Source organism: Mytilus californianus, unplaced genomic scaffold (genome assembly GCF_021869535.1).
Source record: "Mytilus californianus isolate M0D057914Y unplaced genomic scaffold, xbMytCali1.0.p SCAF_9, whole genome shotgun sequence".
NCBI classification, from domain to species: domain Eukaryota; kingdom Metazoa; phylum Mollusca; class Bivalvia; order Mytilida; family Mytilidae; genus Mytilus; species Mytilus californianus.
This window is the reverse complement of record NW_026262745.1, coordinates 83,588,703-83,607,103: the sequence shown is the minus strand read 5'-3', so window position 1 is coordinate 83,607,103 and position 18,401 is coordinate 83,588,703. Positions and strand designations below refer to the sequence as shown.

At 33.1% G+C, this 18,401-nt stretch overlaps 1 protein-coding gene across 1 annotated transcript in view; it reads left to right on the top strand.

Annotated features, from left to right (window-relative positions):
• Positions 1–7,107: 7,107 nt before the first annotated feature.
• LOC127715837 (piRNA biogenesis protein EXD1-like) overlaps positions 7,108–18,401 on the top strand; it is a 31,983-nt gene continuing 20,689 nt past the window's right edge. The window contains exons 1-4 of the mRNA XM_052221971.1: positions 7,108–7,298; positions 14,230–14,298; positions 14,624–14,687; positions 15,487–15,623. Of these exons, the coding sequence (XP_052077931.1) occupies positions 7,190–7,298; positions 14,230–14,298; positions 14,624–14,687; positions 15,487–15,623 (379 nt within the window). The 5' untranslated portion in view covers positions 7,108–7,189. The remainder of the gene's footprint in view (positions 7,299–14,229; positions 14,299–14,623; positions 14,688–15,486; positions 15,624–18,401) is intronic.

The following is an 18,401-nucleotide window of genomic DNA, read 5'->3' as shown; positions in this document are numbered from 1 at the left end:
GTGAAACATACAACATCTATGTTGTGATGTTATACTATTGTTTCAGAAAAAGGGAGAAGGTTTGGTACCATTAAAACGTTTAATCCCGCTGCAAATGTTTGCACCTGTCCTAAGTCAGGAATCTGATGTACAGTAGTTGTCGTCTGTTTATGTAGTTCATACGTGTTTCTCGTTTCTCGTTTTTATATAGATTAGACTGTTGGTTTTCCCGTTTGAATGGTTTTACACTAGTAATTTTTTGGACCCTTTATAGCTTGCTGTTCGGTGTGAGCCAATGCTCCGTGTTGAAGGCCGTACCTTGACCTATAATGGTTTACTTTTATAAATTGTTACTTGGATGGAGAGTTGTCTCATTGGCACTCATACCACATCTTCCTATATCTATTGTAAGATAACACCAGAATCATTAGGGGTGGTCTGCAGAGTTGCCAAGGATAAAGAGGAGGAAATATACATCAGAATCATTAGGGGTGGTCTGCAGAGTTGCCAAGGATGAAGAGGAGGAAATATACACCAGAATCATTAGGGGTGGTCTGCAGAGTTGCCAAGGATAAAGAGGAGGAAATATACATCAGAATCATTAGGGGTGGTCTGCAGAGTTGCCAAGGATGAAGAGGAGGAAATATACACCAGAATCATTAGGGGTGGTCTGCAGAGTTGCCAAGGATAAAGAAGAGGAAATATTGAATTGCAACACTTTCATGCATGATAGTATAGTACATTGTCAAACTCATTATTTTAGTCGTACAGTTTTTCACGAGAACCCCCCCCCCCCCCAAAAAAGAACTAAATTCAATAAAAAAAAAATGTAGAAGAGGTGGGTAAATCATATAATGTTTGTCTTCAGATATTTGTCTCAGAATTAATTTTGTCAATACATTTTAAGACATATAGGTCGAGCCACGTTTAGTATGTCGAAATTGAAAAACTACATAGAACGCCATAAATGCCAGTTAACCTTAAACTTGAGGTTAAGGTGACTGGGTATCATGATATGTATGACTATCATTGAATTTCATGTGTTGAAATGTTTAAGTTAATTTAAACGCCAACGCATGAGTTATTTTGTTTTTATGATATATTAGATCGTAACTTATCATCTAAAAAATCTGAACACGACAAAGACCTTGCTTTATGAAAAAGTAGGTAATCGGTAATATAATAAAAGTACTCAATTTTACCTTTTCTAAAACGGTATGAGTGCTTCGCAGTATCATAAATTTAGGTCAGATTTTGTTTTTGAGTTTTTAGTGGAAAATTTTTTATTTTAATTTTATTACTACATATTTATATACATGTATTTGTTAGTTTTGTGTTTTTCCCTTTTGTAAACATATTCACTACTTGTTACACATATGTTTTGATAACAGAATGGAGCATCTTGGCAATGACAGTTGTAGAGATATCTTTTTTAGTTTGAATATTAGGATGTTCTACAAATTATGTGATAGTCCCTTGCGTAAACAAGATATCTATACCTTCGTAGGTCATTTAAATCGTTAAATCTTTAAGTTTAGAATGAGGACCACTTGTTGGAAGTCAATTCTTTAAACAAGGATAAACAAAACAAAAATATAATATAATATTTACTATAACATATTTATATCATGCTTTATTCTTGTGAAAATGTAGTGCGATCTTGTATTGTAATTCTTAACCACTATCAAGGGAAATGGAAAACAAATTAACATACTAATTAGTCTAGCAAGGATTCCTATAAAAGTTTCTTCCGTTTTGACAATTTTTCTGAAAACAATAAGGGTCTTGATTGGTTTACAGAATAGAGAATAATGATAAAAACGTCCAGTGGCAAATATTACTTTCGTGGTAAGGAATAGAGAAAAACGAGTAAAAAATAACGAATAAAGACTAACGGGATGCGAAAGTATAAAGAATAGATGTGGAAAATAAATTAATAAGGCAGTACAATACTGATTACCGAAATGAACGAAGCACAGAATAAAGATATAATATAAAGTTACAGAAAAAAAAAGAAAGTAAAATCCTTTTCTTGATAATTTTACAGAATAAGCGTTACTTTTAAAGACAAAGAAATATGCACTAACAAGAATTTCCATTCAGACCCTCGGGAATGACATAAGCAATAGTTTTTATTTCTTCATATTCGTCAGTATTGTATCTCCACCTACATGTATGGGCTTGGAGGTCATACATCGAAAGGATGTCCGTCTAAGTTTGAAGTCGGTCGCAGGAGCTTTCAAAAGATAATGTTGGTGGATAACTGTAGTATGTGCGACTCTAAATAACATTTACTTACTAATTTACTTGCTTATCTTTTCTTTGTGCTTTTCTTCTGCACTATTTACTTTTGTATCGATGCGATGATATCACAAACTTTAAATTAACTTCTTTTACAGGTACAATATTAATATCGTAGCATACAAGTCTGATTGGGGATTATTTCAAAAATGGTCAATGGGTGTAATAGAGTTATTTGTGCAATTGTTTGCACCTGTCCTAAGTCAGGAATCTAATGTTCAGTAGTTGTCGTTTGTTGATGTGGTTCATAAGTGTTTCTCGTTTCTCGTTTTTATTTATATAAATAAGACCGTTGGTTTTCCCGTTTGAATGGTTTTACGCTAGTAATTTTTTGGGGTTCTTTATAGCTTGCTGCTCGGTGTGAGCCAAGGTTCCGTGTTGAAGACCGTAATTTGACCTATATTGGTTTACTTTTATAAATTTTGACTTGGATGGAGAGTTGTCTCATTGGCACTCATACCACATCTTCTTATATCTATTATCTCTCTTTATCCAGCAAGCTAGACCTCTCTTCCACAATGTCCATGACTTTTATGTGTATTGCATTGTGCCATACCTAATAAATACAACCAGAGTCCGCGGATTGAAAAAGAGGTGCATGAAAGTGTGAGTGAACGTACCAAAATGCGTAATGTGCGATAGGTCCCAGTGATTAGGAAAATAGAGAAGTTGAATTTATATTTGAATTTGCATAACGAGACATTAATACCCTCACTATATTATAAGGGATACTTAACAAATATGCACCATCATGTGTAAAATACAATTTAAAACAGGGTTTAAGTCTACAAAGGTGAGCAGGTCATGCTCTGCTAGTGGCTCCCGTCGAGTGCACTGCATTATGTGCCAAAATCGTCCCCCCCCCTAAAAAAAACAACATTTATTTGCTTTATTTCAAATTGGCAATCTAACCATTTATTAGTCTTATTGGAAAAATACAGGAACGATAATTGTCCTGGGCAACCCTGGTGACCAGTGCACGTGATGCTTTTGCAGAATATTGATACCTACGTATAAGCGTTGCTTGTTTCGTTTTCAAGTCCATTTTGGGAAACAATGCCGTAGGATGATCACTAATTTGAACTTCGTAAGGCGGTGTCGCTATTACAGTCAGCCAACCCAATACAGCAGTTCAAGGAAACACAAAAATCAGAAACAACACTCCTAACAGAAGTCGCATCATATATATAAAATTTAAATGAAATCGGAAGTTTTTGTAAGAAACAATTTAAGAATTTAAAATCGTCAGGTCATCGGCAATACGGACCATTTTAACTTAATCGGTGAGTATATCACGCATTTAGCCCCTGAAAGATTAGATAAATTTCTCGAGTTCGAATGCGTCAATTTTTTGGGGTTTAGTTCTTTTAACGACATTACAGTAAAAAGTAGAGTGATAAATATCAGCTTATATAAAAAAAAATTGTGAGAAACATTACATTTTACAGATGACATGCTGATTTCTTTATTCAAAAGTCTGTGGTACAAAAAAAAACCCTCAGGTTTAACATAACTTTTGTGTGAATGCGCGGATATGTCAATTACAGTCAGCTTCGTTGGAACATTCTAGCAAACCAAGGCGGAAGATACCAAGGGAACATTAAAAACGTACACCGTCATGGCAAGAAACGAAAGACGACGAAAACACAAGCAAGTTCACAAAACGCTCTATAGTACTGAACTAGTATATATTATTGTTTAGGGGTCATCTGAATGCCGCCTGCGGGTGCGATATTTTCTCGCTGCTTTGAAGGCCCATTTGTTCCCTTGTGCCTTTTTCTACTCTTTTGTTGGGTTGTCTCTTTGACACATCTCCCGTTTTCATTCTCTATACTATAGAAAACAAAAGACTGATGAAAACTAACCCACTATTAACCGGGGTGATCCTCATGTTCTCCAGAAGGGTTTAGCAGATTCGGCTCTATAAGTTCAAGTAGTGAAATGCACACGCTATATTTAGAATACGACAAGAGGAAAGACGCATTCCAAAAACGGAAAAATAATAGGGATAATTGTAAAATCGAAATTGTCTCTTTTATTTTTTCCCCTCCATTTTTTACCTACACAGTTATGTCCATACTGGACAAAATTAATTGTTATTATTAGCGTTACAAAGGCTGAAGGAGTTATAACGGCTTTGACTGACTATATAAAATAATTTAAATCGCTTTAGCATAATTCGGAACATTTTTCAAAAAAAAAATTTACATTGGATTTGTTTTCCAATATGCTAAGCACAAACAAGGTCATCACACAAAAAACATGCTGGTGAAACTGTTATTGAGGAAACCTGACATTGTATAACTGTTGAAACCATGAAGATAAGTCGTACGTACATTAACCTATCAATTAAGTGTAGGATTTTTTTAAAGTTTCAATTAATAAGTGCATGTTTCCACTTTTTTTTGTTCCGGATTTGCTTATGTATACTTTTAGTAATTTAATTATCGTTACACAGTGACGTAATTTATTTACTAAAGGATACGGGAAAATTATTGAATCAGCAGTTTTTTACTAGTAAATTCTGAAGCTTTTAAAAAACTTAATATTGTTTAGACTATAGTGTATTATTCATCTTTATCAAACCGATTTCCGTCATAATATATAACTGAACAAAGTTTTGGCTTTGAATTTTTGTCGTACATGTAGAAATCTTAATACAAACGAGATATCACATCCTAATTTTGATGTCGTGTATAGAGCTCGTAAACTAAGATACGATTCATGTAATCTTTTTGGTCCTTTGAATATACTTATTCTTAAAGAAAATTAAGTCAGTTTACAGATTTATCGGGGGCAGGGGGTACTTTTCCCCCTCCCCAGTCGGGGTCACCAAATTTATTTTAACATAATTTTATTGCAACTGAATCTGAATATCTAAAACGAAAATTAAGCCACAGCTTGATTTGACTTTCTAAACTGGTCGTTTATTAACCAAAGCTTTTATTATGCATGATTTATGTCAACTTATCGATTGGTGTGTAAATATTTACACCTATGTGTAATGTCTTTTTCCAAAAAAAATATGTGATAAAACTACATGTCACATGCTGATTTGAATACGAATATTCTTATTGGTTTCAAATACAATATTACAGGATTAAGATCAATTAACTTGAGAAATTTTCTTATCACGAGATATTACCAACTTACTAAAATCGGTCTTTAAAGAATATATATATATATATATAGGTACAAATAGATGTTTAGTGTCAAGAATGATGGTATCGATATGGGATAGATATGTCTTTCTAACAAAACACTCACCTTTCCATGATTACGGTTTCTGGGGAAGGTTTTTTTTCTCTCGGAACAGTCTTTTTGACTTTATTCAACAACAAACTTTTTTTTTTTTTTCAATAACATACAGGAACATTTTTAAAAACTTGTTTTCGCTTATTTTCAATGGAAACCAATAATTTGTTTAAAAAACCTTGTCCACCCTCCACAAAAAAAATGAATGGTTAGTACCTAGAATAATAAAATACTACTGTATTTTTTATAAGACCTATTATATAGAATACAAAATAATACATGTAAAGTTTTCCTTATCTCTATTACCATGTTTAAGGGTATAAATGGGGTTTACAGATTAGAGAATAATGGACAAAAAAAGTCGAGATTTATTAGAAAAATCGGGACCAAAAATATAGACAACAGAATAAAGGGTGGTGAAATATAAAGAATAGAGTGAAATTGTCCAAAATTAACTCAAATATATAGATGTTGACCTGGTACACCCCTCCCCCAAACCACCACACTCACTCGCATATATACACATACAAACAAATATTTAATTTTGGTTTCATGGTGTCCCGATCCCCTCTCGACATTAAGGTTCTGGATCCGCCCCTGGTTTAACATATTTAGTAAGATTTGAATATTCTCTTTATCGGTACTAACATTGATTTCATTTTTCATGGCTTAACCTGTTTTGATATCCAGTTATATATAAAATTGAGAATGGAAATGGGGAATATGTCAAAGAGACAACAACCCGACCAAAGAGCAGACAACAACCGAAGGCCACCAATGGGTCTTCAACGCAGCGTGAAATTCCCGCACCCGGAGGTGGTCCTCAGCCGACCCCTAAATAAAATTGTGTACTAGTTAAGTGAAAATGGACGTTACACTAAACTCGAAAACATATAAATGAACTAAAATTAAAAAAACATACAAGACTAACAAAGGCCAGAGGCCAGGCTCCTGACTTGGGACAGGCGCAAAAATGCGGCGAGTTAAACATGTTTTGTGAGATCCCTGATCCTACATTCTCTTAAACTGGACCTCTGTTGTGTTCACTTATCGCTATACTATCCTTCGGTGCGGAGATTTAGATGGAATGGCGGACCAGTTTAACATTCCGAGGCTCTACGATACATACACATGTCGCAGGAGGTATCATTTTTCGCAGACTGAACTATTAGACAGAGCAGGACAAGCTGTTCTGCTTCCAACAAACTGGCTATTTTTCATTACTTCTTAAGAATATTATTAGGCCAATAGTTCCTTTTAATTTCCTCAAAGTTTATCTGATCATAACTATCATTTTTTTACATCCTTGTTTTACTTTAATACTTGTTTAAATTCTGTTTCTGATTTGCAGTCTATTCTTTGATTTAGAAATAGGCTGGTCCAGTTTTTAATCCATGAATATATGATTTCGGCGATTGTTTTTATTTATTAATGGAGTGATCTTAATCTGGGACTTTTATACTAGTTAGTATAATAGTCCCAGTCGGACATGAATGAAAAATTACTGGATTACAAAAAAATAGTCCGGATTTTCCCCCCTTTCCGTTCCGTTCCGTTCCTAACTTTATGATCAGTTAAAGGGAGAGAATTTCGAAGGGACGGTACTCATTTCCCCGCCAGGCAGTAGCAAGTTGTGTTTGCGAATTTTGCCACGATGGCCAACTTTATTGGTCGAAGAGTACGGATCATAACTGATAGCCGAACGTATGAAGGATATGTGCATCTTCTGGACCAACAAAATCATCAGATATCTCTTCAAAAAGGTTTTTACAACTCAATCTTTTTTTTATAATTTTTACTGTATAAATCGTTTAAGGTTCATCATAACATTAATGGACAAATATGGCCGTATTTTCACCTCAAAAACTACTCTGTGTACAGACTTACCTGTGCAGTTTGGAAAGTTTTAAGGCCTGGCATCCACTAGATATATAAAAGTTAATTTCATTTTGCATATCAGTAAGATAAAATCTTTTTTGCATTATGATGGGCATTTTTTTTCGTTCCTGCAGAAGGTGTAAAAATTAACTAAGTTGGGATACAACTTTGAGATGCTCCCCCTCAGGTAACAACTGGTTTGTATTGTATTAATTGTCCTTGATTGGCATGGACAATAGATATCTACACATCTATAGGTGAGTTAAAGGTAGAAACTGAATGGACAGTATCAAATGCAATTCAGGTGTTTGTTTATTTTTACACCCTCTGCAGGAAGGAAAAAAATGCCCATCAAAATCCAAAAACGATTTTATCTTTCTGATATGCAAAATAAATTTAACTTTTATATATCTAGTGGATGCCAGGCCTTAAAACTTTCCAAACTGCACAGGTAAGTCTGTACACAGAGTAGTTTTTGAGGTGAAAATACGGCCATATTTGTCCATTTGTTATGATGAACCTTAAAAAACCCACATCAACGTGGGAGACATGTCATACAATTAAGGACGTCTAGACTCTCGATTCATCATTACTCTTTGTTATGTAACGGCATAGGCGTTTATCAGTCAGGGGTGCTACTTAAACAAGTGATTTCATCATCACTTATTTCAGTGATTTGATAAATTCAGTTATCACCTATTTAAGTGATTTTAGTGTTTTCTTTGATCTTCAAATGCTAATTTCATTGATTTTCCATATTTTCACAATCTTTTCTATAATTTTCCTACATAAATCAATTATCCCTTTTTCTTTGTATATTAATTTCACCAGTGCGCTTGGGCAGTAAGTTATATATAATTAGTGCCTAAAGCTTTTAAAAGTACCCTTGGCCTTGGGAATTTTTCTGTAATCAAAAATTCATTAACTACTCTTACTATCAGACAAAGATCAACAATATTAGGTAACCTGATTGGTTTTCTTTAGAGTTAGAATGATCTACTTCAAGGTTATGACCTGATCTACAAACTATTCCAGTTTTTGCATATTTTAAAAAAAACTGTAAAAGTGTCAGGCTTATCAAGCAAAAGACAATTTCTGTATGTACATAGTTGTTTTTTCAATGGAATTGTCTTTTTACCAATAAAAAAATCAAGCTTGTGGGAAAAATATCAAGAAAATGTTATAAACACTTATTAAAGTGATTACATTTTAACTTCTAAAATTACTTGTTTCAGTGATTTTAAAAAGTCTGTGTGAAAATTTTTAATATTTCACAACCAAATCACTCGAGGAAGTGATTCTGAAATCACTTGTTCAAGTAGTACCCCTGACTGTTTATAACGGTTATAAATCATCATAGTTTATTGTGAATATAAATCATCAATATGTTTATCACAGTTGTATTTCCGTATCACTAAAAATTTCTTGTATATTCTGTTATAAAAATTTCACATTAAAAATTTAAATATATTTTTTTCCTCTTTCATAACTTCAATCTCATAGAAATATTAGGCAAGAGTAGACATTACTAATACTATATTGTTTGCCAATAATTAAAAATCTTATAAAGCTGTCTGACAGACATGGCAGATTACAAATATTTATACATCTTACAAATTTTGTATCACTATTTATTCTAATCCGGGTAAGTTCTGAAATAACACAACTTTTTCACAACATCTCAAACCAATTAAAGCTATCTTGACCAGGCCATAATCTTGCCGGCGAAATGACGATTTAAGTCGCCAAAGAATTTTGAAAATCGCTAAATCTCGCCGGCCGACTGACTTCATAGCGAAGTCAAATCGCTATCAAAATCGGTAAAAGGGAGACAACTTGTGATTGACAAGTCTCACAGTTAAAAAAAATGGCGGCTGACAAGGAAAATCGAGATTTTCGAAACGACCCAGGACTAATACTGTAAACGATCAAATTAAATAAATACAACGGCGACTTTGAACATCCTCGGATATAACTTTCAAAACTGTTGAAACGGAAAACTGACCGTCTGTTTAAGTTATCGTTTTACGATGATTTTCATCTGAGGATGTTGCGTAATCACTCAGCTGATTTGTTTTATTTTTATTACCTACACGAGTCGATCAATTTTGCTATTCGGTAGGTAAAGGGTGGGAATTAACGGTAGATTTATTATATTCATTGAATAAAAATTGAAATATAAAAGGTAGAAAGACAGCTGATAGATAATGTGATTGCAAACGTACGACACTCGACCAGATTGTGATCAGCAGTGGATTTTTTCTCATGACCACTTCGTTGATATGGATGATATTTTTAAAAAATGATAGAAATTGGCTCTTTATCGGACAATTAACTTGAGATTGAAAGATATATTCATTTATAGACTTATAATCTTTAACGATAATCTCAATTTACTACAACTAACATAAATGTCCTGGAAATTCAATAATGTTTTACAAAACAATGACAAGTGGTGTTATAAATTAAATTCCCAGTCATGTGAAATTCATCATATTTTTCTGGAGTTTTAAAAATAAATTGAGGCAGATGCACATGAATTCAATGCATCATAATCTTGATAATATTACTAGGCTACTCCCTCGTGTCCCAATCAACAAATTTTATTTAGAACACATTATGGTATCAATAAATAAATAACAACTATGTATTGTCTAAACCTTTTTATTAAGAACTTTCTATATAAACATTGTGTACAATACCATATGAAAAAACTGCAAGTACATCTTTTATTGAATATAAAACAATTTCCTTAGTGATAAGCTTGAAAACACGATGCAACCGAAACGGTAATGGAATCTCACTTCTCCAAGAAGTTGACCACTTCTCCCTTCTCTCTCTTGGAAGGAGAAGTCACTTCTCCCTCTTCAAAATCCTAGATTAGGCCCTGCTTGACCCTGTTCAAGCAATGTTTTGTGAATAAAACTTTGCAAAGAGACATGTTTAAACCATTGTAAAAATTTCAAAAAAAAGCATTTTAAGACTTTGATTTGTGTTTCAAAAAATTGGACCATAATCTATCAACATTTCTGAATGATCACTTTCAAAACTTTTTGTTCACTCAGTTCATTACTGATGACCCTAAGTCTTAGCATTATTCCTTAGACATCTGACATATAACTGCTTCATTGGAGATTTCCTCATTTTGTAAATTGTGTTGTAATATCATGAAACTACAGTAAATGTTGCAAATTGAGGTCCTATGAAAATACATTTTAACAAAACAAAAAACAACTGACCAACTATTTCATTATCATTTAATTATGACCCATTGGACAAATAATGACACCTGTCATTGCCTGTTGTGACCGTTATATACATGTAATTTGGGATAGTAAAACTAGCAGTAAACATGATGCAAGATAATATTGAAGATTTTTTGTTACTTTTGCACATTTAAGTGATGAAGTTTTTTGAAATTAATCAGAAATACCGCCTTTAGGTGTGTATTAAACACACTCATGCATAATACGCACCCCTTTTTATACGACCGCAAAAATTAAAAATTTTTTGGTCGTATATTGGTATGACGTTGGCGTCGTCCGAAGACACATTGGTTTTCGCACTCTAACTTTAGTTAAAGTTAATGGATCTCCATGAAATTTTACCATAAGGTTCTATACCACGAAAGGAAGGTTGGGATTGATTTTGGGGGTTATGGTACCAACAGTTAAGGAATTAGGGGCCAAAAAGGGGCCAAAAATAAGCATTTTTGTAACTTCCAGACAATAACTTGTGTGTAAGTGTATGGATCTCTCTGACATTATACCACAAGGTTCCATATCACAAAGGGAAGGCTGTAATTGATTTTGGGGGTAATTGCCTCAAAATATTAGGAATTAGGGGCCAAAAAAGGGGCAAAAAACAAGCATTTTTCTAGTTTCATGACAATAACTTGTGTGTAAGTGTATGGATCTTTCTGAAATTGTACTACAAGGTTCCATATCACAAAGGGAAAGCTGGGTTTGAGTTTGGGGGTAATTGCCCTAAACGTTTAGGAATTTGGGGCGAAAAAGGGGCCAAAAAGCGAGCATTTTTCTAGTTTCCAGACAATAACTTGTGTTCAAGTGTATGGATCTCTCTGAAATTGTACTGCAAGGTACCATACCTCAAAGGGAAGGCTGGGATTGAGTTTGGGGGTGATGAATCATAAGGGGGTTCAAAAAATTTGGGGGGGGGATTTTTTTTTTTTTTCTTTTTTTCCTTTTTTTTTTCTTTTAAAATTTTCCATTTTAAATTGGTTATTTCTGATTTATATTTAAAAGCAAATAATAATGATATGGTAGGAGATACACACCAAACAGGATGTGTAAATTATTATAATATAAGTATTGTGCAATAGCAAGAAATTTTCAATTGCACAGTATTGCACAATAGCAAGAAATCTTCAATTGCACAGTATTGCGCAATAGCAAGAAATCTTCAATTGCACAGTATTGCGCAATAGCAAGAAATATCCAATAGCACAATATTGCGCAATAGCAAGAAATATCCAATTGTACAGTATTGCGCAATAGCAAGAAATATTCAATTGCACAGTATTGTGCAAAAGAAGATACTTCGTATAAATTGCTTATTTCTTGATCAATTTCAATGGGGTTTTATTCTTGAATTCTTGGGGTTCTTTAATATGCTGAATCTAACTGTGTATTAAGTTTTTGGATTTTGGGCCCCGTTTTTAAATTGGTCCACATTGAGGTCCAAAGGGTCCAAAATTTAACTTTGTTTGATTTCATCAAAAATTGAATTATTGGGGTTCTTTGATATGCCGAATCTAACCATGTATTTAGATTCTTAATTTTTGGTTCCGTTTTCAAATTGGGTCTACATTAAGGTCCAAAGGGTCCAAAATTAAACTTAGTTTGATTTTAACAAAAATTGAATTTTTAGGGTTCTTTGATATGCTGAATCTAAACATGTATTTAGATTTTTGATTATGGGCCCAGTTTTCAAGTTGGTCCAAATCGGGGTCCAAAATTAAACTTTGTTTGATTTCAACAAAAATTGAATATATGGGGTTCTTTGATATGCTGAATCTAACCATGTATTTAGATTTTTGATTTTTGGGCCCTGTTATAAACTTTGTCCACATTGAGGTCAAAAGGGTCCAAAATTAAACTTTTGTTTGATTTCATCAAAAATTGAATTCTTGGGGTTCTTTGATATGCTGAATCTAACCATGTATTTAGATTTTGGATATTGGACCATAATAGGTGAATGTCCAATTTAAAATTTTTAAGTTCTTAGACCACATTCATTCTGTGTCAGAAACCTATGCTGTGTCAAATATTTAATCACAATCCAAATTCAGAGCTGTATCAAGCTTGAATGTTGTGTCCATACTTGCCCCAACTGTTCAGGGTTCGACCTCTGCGGTCGTATCAAGCTGCGCCCTGCAGAGCATTTTATTCACCCTTGAAACCTGATAAAAAAAGTTTCTTCTTATGCTTTACAATTACACGCAGGGACTTTCTGGAAAAATCCTAACTTGAAACTCGGTAAATGCATCCATTGAAAATGATTTCTTTTTTAGAGACAAATTGAACTCCAGTCCTGGTTGATTACAGGATAATGAAACTATTGTTGCAGAATAAATGATTTAGCAAATGATGTTTGATTCTTTATTGTTTGATTGAGAACAACAGGAAGTGTTAAATCGGGAAGTTGTTTAAATGCAAATCGTAGTCAGTGAATCCTGGATGAATACGGAATCATTACGAATATTCCTAATTACACAATAAATAAATAAATTGTAATATTTATGTTGATAAATTAGTGCTGAAATAAATATTAATCTCTGTTAATTTTATTTAGTGTTTGTTGGAACTCATTGAATCTTACGTATACAGCCTTATCATGCTTATTGAATGTCAATTAGGAAGTCTAATCGTTGTCAAAACAGATCAATTGACTGATTAATTTTGTTCCTTAATCTAATCCATACAGTTTACAAGATGGCATTGACATGTCTGCAATTATCATGATTATGATTTGTATGAAGGTTTTTTTTAAAAATGTTACAAAGTAAAAACATGTTTAAAATCATCATCTTTGTTCAACTTTACAACTGTTAAAAGACACATAATCACCTGATACTACGAAAGTCGCTATCATCAAAATGGCATGTTTCGTTCAATTTTCATACATTTACCTTCTGTATTCCGTGTTAGAACACATATACAAAGTAAGTGATAAACTCTATAAACACCTACACTAATTTAGCCAATGTCAGAATCCTTCATCTTTAATTTGGACGCAATCAAATGCAACTTCTGGGCGGCAAGGGAGTACACAAGATAACACAAAAAAACAACTACTAAAGCAATTAAATGATTTTTATTTGCATATAACAGTACAAATTAGATATAAGAAGGTACAAATATACATGTAAAACATAACAACAATCAAGTTTATGCTATGAAAATATTTTCCTCCAGACCACCTGGTTTCTTGATCGGAATTTGGCCTGAAAAAAGTCTCAAGAACAGTGTAGCCATACATGTATAATACACACCCCCTTTTCAGAAACAATTCCCAGGGTGAAAACTCGCGTATTATACACACTTAAAGACAGTACTTTTGTAAATTTGAAAAACTGTTTTGAACATGTTGTACAGGGAGAAAGTGACGAGCACTGGCAAAGCACTGATACATGTAACACTCCATGAATACCTGTTTTTATTTATCTATGCAGGTAATGACAGTAATCATGTCTCTGTAAAAAAAAATTCTGAACCTATGGGAGATGGCAATACCTGTTGTATAAAAAAATTAGAATACACAAAAGTACAAATTGAGGTTTGCTTTATTTTACAGTGGTAATTCCTGATACTGGTAAAAAGTTGAATGGACTACAGACCTTCTTCCAGGATGATATAACAAACAGTAAGAAATGTGCATTTTGAAAATGACCCCTTTTTGGGCAAATATTTATTAGTAATTGTTCTTATAAATTTAATTGGGACACTGGTACTGTCATACATATATAAAGTTTCTAGACAAGAGAAGCCAAAATCTAAAGTTTCAATGCTTGGAAATTTCTATGAGAAAATGGTAACATAGTTTAGGTAAACTTGTAAAAGCCTGTTACTGAAAATTCTGAAAAAAAAATTGGATAATAATTTAGATCTTGATACCTTTTTTGTTATGTTAACTGTTAAGTATGATTTTTTGAAACCAACCATACATTTATTTCATGTGTTTATTTCAGTTGAGGTTCTGGAAGAGGAATGCAAGAAAGTGGAAAATGATGATAAACTTCTTTCAGATAAAAGGTTCATAATACTTATCGTTAATTTTGTTTTTAATTAGGAATTGGTGTAATGAATTACATGTATCATGTTACAATGCATTAGGGGTAGTGAGTATCAAGGTAAAACATTACATATTGGCCCCTGTCTGTCAATCAGACAATACATCTACAAATTCCCTGTGAAATAAGGGAGCTACCATTTGATTTTTATTGGGGAGGCTAGGATGAAAAATTTTGTCCTGCATTTTTTTTTAGTTGTAATCTCTTTCCTGCATTTTTATTTTTCACTCCATTCGGTCCTGCCTTTTTTCATTAGTTTATCCTGATTTTTTTTACATAAATTGTCATCCTGCCTTTTTTTTTTGCCAAGTTACTCATCCTGCCTTTTTTTTCAAATTTCATCCTAGCCCCCCTATAAAAATCAGATAGTAGCTCCCTAAGTAAGCAACTTTAGGTCACTGTACTGCCTTCAACAATGAGCAAAACCCATACTGTACAAATGACAAATGTAAAACAATTCAACTGAGATAATTAACAGCCTGATTTATGTACAAAAAAATTAACGAAAAACAAATATGATATACAGAAACAACCAATGAATTGCATGCTCCTGACTTGTTAGTTAATTTAAGAACAATCTGTCCTATATTATATGTGGAATATACTAAGAGGTATTTCAGAGTGAATCACCAAAATTCACCAGTATTCACTGCATAAATTCACCAGGCAGTGGGATGTTTAACCAAGCCCCCTTACATGTAGGTGTACTGTATGGTAACTGCAGAACAATTTTGATTTTAAAATACTCTTTTTATCAACAGGGAGCATGGACCTCGGATGCTTCATACCAAATACTGTCCATCGCATTTAAAAAGATTGGTAGATTTTGAGCCATCAAATTATCTTTTGAAAAAGGTTGTCAATGAAGAAGAGGGTACTGGAGATGTTCCAAAACCAGGTTGGTTGTCATGGAAACTGAAATTTCAGCCACACAATAATTTAGATTTCAAGACTGAAAATGTTGGGAAATTTTTGAAAGATCTGTGATGTTTCATTGAAATATTAGACTTTAACAAGTATAAATATAATGAGATGTGGGGTATAAATCAATAAGACATCTTAAGGCATCATAAAGTCTTCCTATTGTATTTAAGTAGACATATAGACATATTGTAAAGCTGCATATAGTCCCAAGTCTATAAAAGTTGTGCATAAATTTAATGAATTAAACTGTCAATAATCTGTTATGTTAAGTTGAATTTTTTGAATTACATAAAACATTTTGGAACAATTAAAAAAAGTTTTTAAAATTTGGCCCTTGGACTAGATCCCAAAGATTTGTGAGAACTACAAGGTTTACAACATTAAAAACTTACAAAGGGCAAGCTCAACCCATTGATATACATTGTATTTGACATTAAAAAAAATATAACCAATTCCAGCAGCACGTCTGTGTATACCTTAATATAGGAAGAAACTCTCTTGTGCCCAAAACATGCCACTCTGACGTTTTTTTTTTTCAGTTAAAATGTACTCGGTCTGATTTGTAGTAATAGATTACTTGTTTTATGAAGTGTTTCATGTTAAGTATCATCTACTCAGGGGTCACCACACTTCAGAATTATAGGGAGAAGTGACTTCTCCCTGGCAGCAAAACAGGGAGAAGTGAAGACCCAACAGGGAGACTTCTGGTAGAAGTGAAGCCCCAACAGGGAGACTTCAGGGAAAATTGAAGGATCGTGTTAATTCTTTTTAAGAATCAAATTTTCCAAGCATGTATACCTTTTTTGTTATTTTTCAAAGCATTTTTGCATGACAACTGCTAAGGTGATATTTCCTTGCTTTGCCATGCTTGTGGTCTGAATTACATTTGTACTTACATATGCAAATTGTCAAAAAATATCATAAGGGCTGTTCCATTAAAACATACATGGTACCCAGGGAAGGCACTTTGAAAATGGCGTGACCACCCATACAGTACCATTCAAGAGGACCAGCTCTCCCACACCCTACACCAAGGAAAATGTTGGAGTCACTCCGAAAAACTCCGATATTCCTCCCAAAATGTTGGGAGGAATTTAGGAGTAATCTCTCCCAAAATCGCGTTATGTTTATTGTGATAGCGACCTCACTCCCTACACCGGGAATTTATTGCCCTTATCCTACTTTGGTCTCGACCGGCACACCACTGATAGGGTAATTGGGTTACCTGACAGGTAAAGGTTGATGTAATAAAGAATTATATTTCCGGTCTACTGTACCAGTTTAAGTGTCAAACAGGTGTATAATTTTAAATGTCTTTTTATACTGGTTAAGTTTAATTTTTGTGGTAATAATAAGTTAAAATATTTTCGTATTTCTTGCTTGCCAATCTAAAATATCTTTACCTAAATGTACTTGCTTTAAAAAAAAAGGATTATAAAATATAGTGGAAAATGTGAAAAAACGCAATATTTTTTTCAAAGTTAAAGTCTTTATTTGAAAATTATGTGTCTCAAAGTTTTGTATATGCAAGTAAAAAGGAAAATTTCACCATTTGTTAGGCATAATAATTATGTAAGTCTACGGCATTTTCTTTTTACGATTATCTAATTGCTTGAATGAATAAAAGATTTAAAAGCAAAATGTTGTTGTTAATTCTTTCAATTGCATAAAAGTTATATAAAAAATAAAAACTACTTAATTTTGACCTCGATGTCTTCACCAGTAAATTAATATTTTATTTACGAAATGGACATACTTGTGTAAAAATAACCGGAAACTTCCGCTAAATTAATGAGAGCAGTTTAAAGAATATCATAAAAATTACGTGTCACAAAGTTTTGTAAATGCAAGTAAAAAAGAAAATATTATTCACCATTCGTGATGCTTAATATTTACGGCATTTTCGTTTTACGATTTGTTGGCATTACTTTAGGATAATAATACATTTCGGTTACAACAGGAATACTTCCACAGCTGCATTAATTCGTCTTTTATAATATTTATTTTCGCACAATGAATGTAAATTTGTGTATTTTGAACAGTGATCGTAAAAGATTTAAAAATAATTATTTGCCGTGCGAAGACAATTCCACGATACACATCTCAGTTATCAACAGTTTGGGTTGAACTTGAACTTGACTAATTTAACAATGTTAAATGCTAAAAATAGTTAACATTAATTTTATCCACAGCACGAGATTTTTAAAGGGCGGGAAATAATATCACGTACCAGTAAACTCAGGTGACCTTTCTGGACGACCGTGGGAAAATTCATTCAGGTTTTTAAAGTTGCAGAACGACATTTTTGTGCGTTCGTATTGAGGCTCTAGAAGGTGTTTTTACAATTGATTAACCGGAATCTAAAATATAAATCTTTTCCGAATAAACGAGAACACATCTTCTTTAGCTATTTGATGTTTTATCAGTCAAAACAGGACGTAGACCTGAACATTAGTTAGACTTCCATGGTCAATAATATAAATTTATGGTTGATGAAATATTGAAATTATGATGGAAATTGTCCGGGGGGATCAATTGTGTTCAAATGACAAAAATACGATAAAGAACTGCCAATTGTGGGCGGTTGAGAAATTTTGAAAATGAAATGTTGACTGATTTAACTGGAATAGAATATTATGATGGGCAATTGAGGTTTAATAATAATTAAAGGATTAGTGACCTATCGGATGGCGATAAACGGATTACTTATCATCACAACTTTTAACATCTTTTGTAAACGTTAAATGGCTGA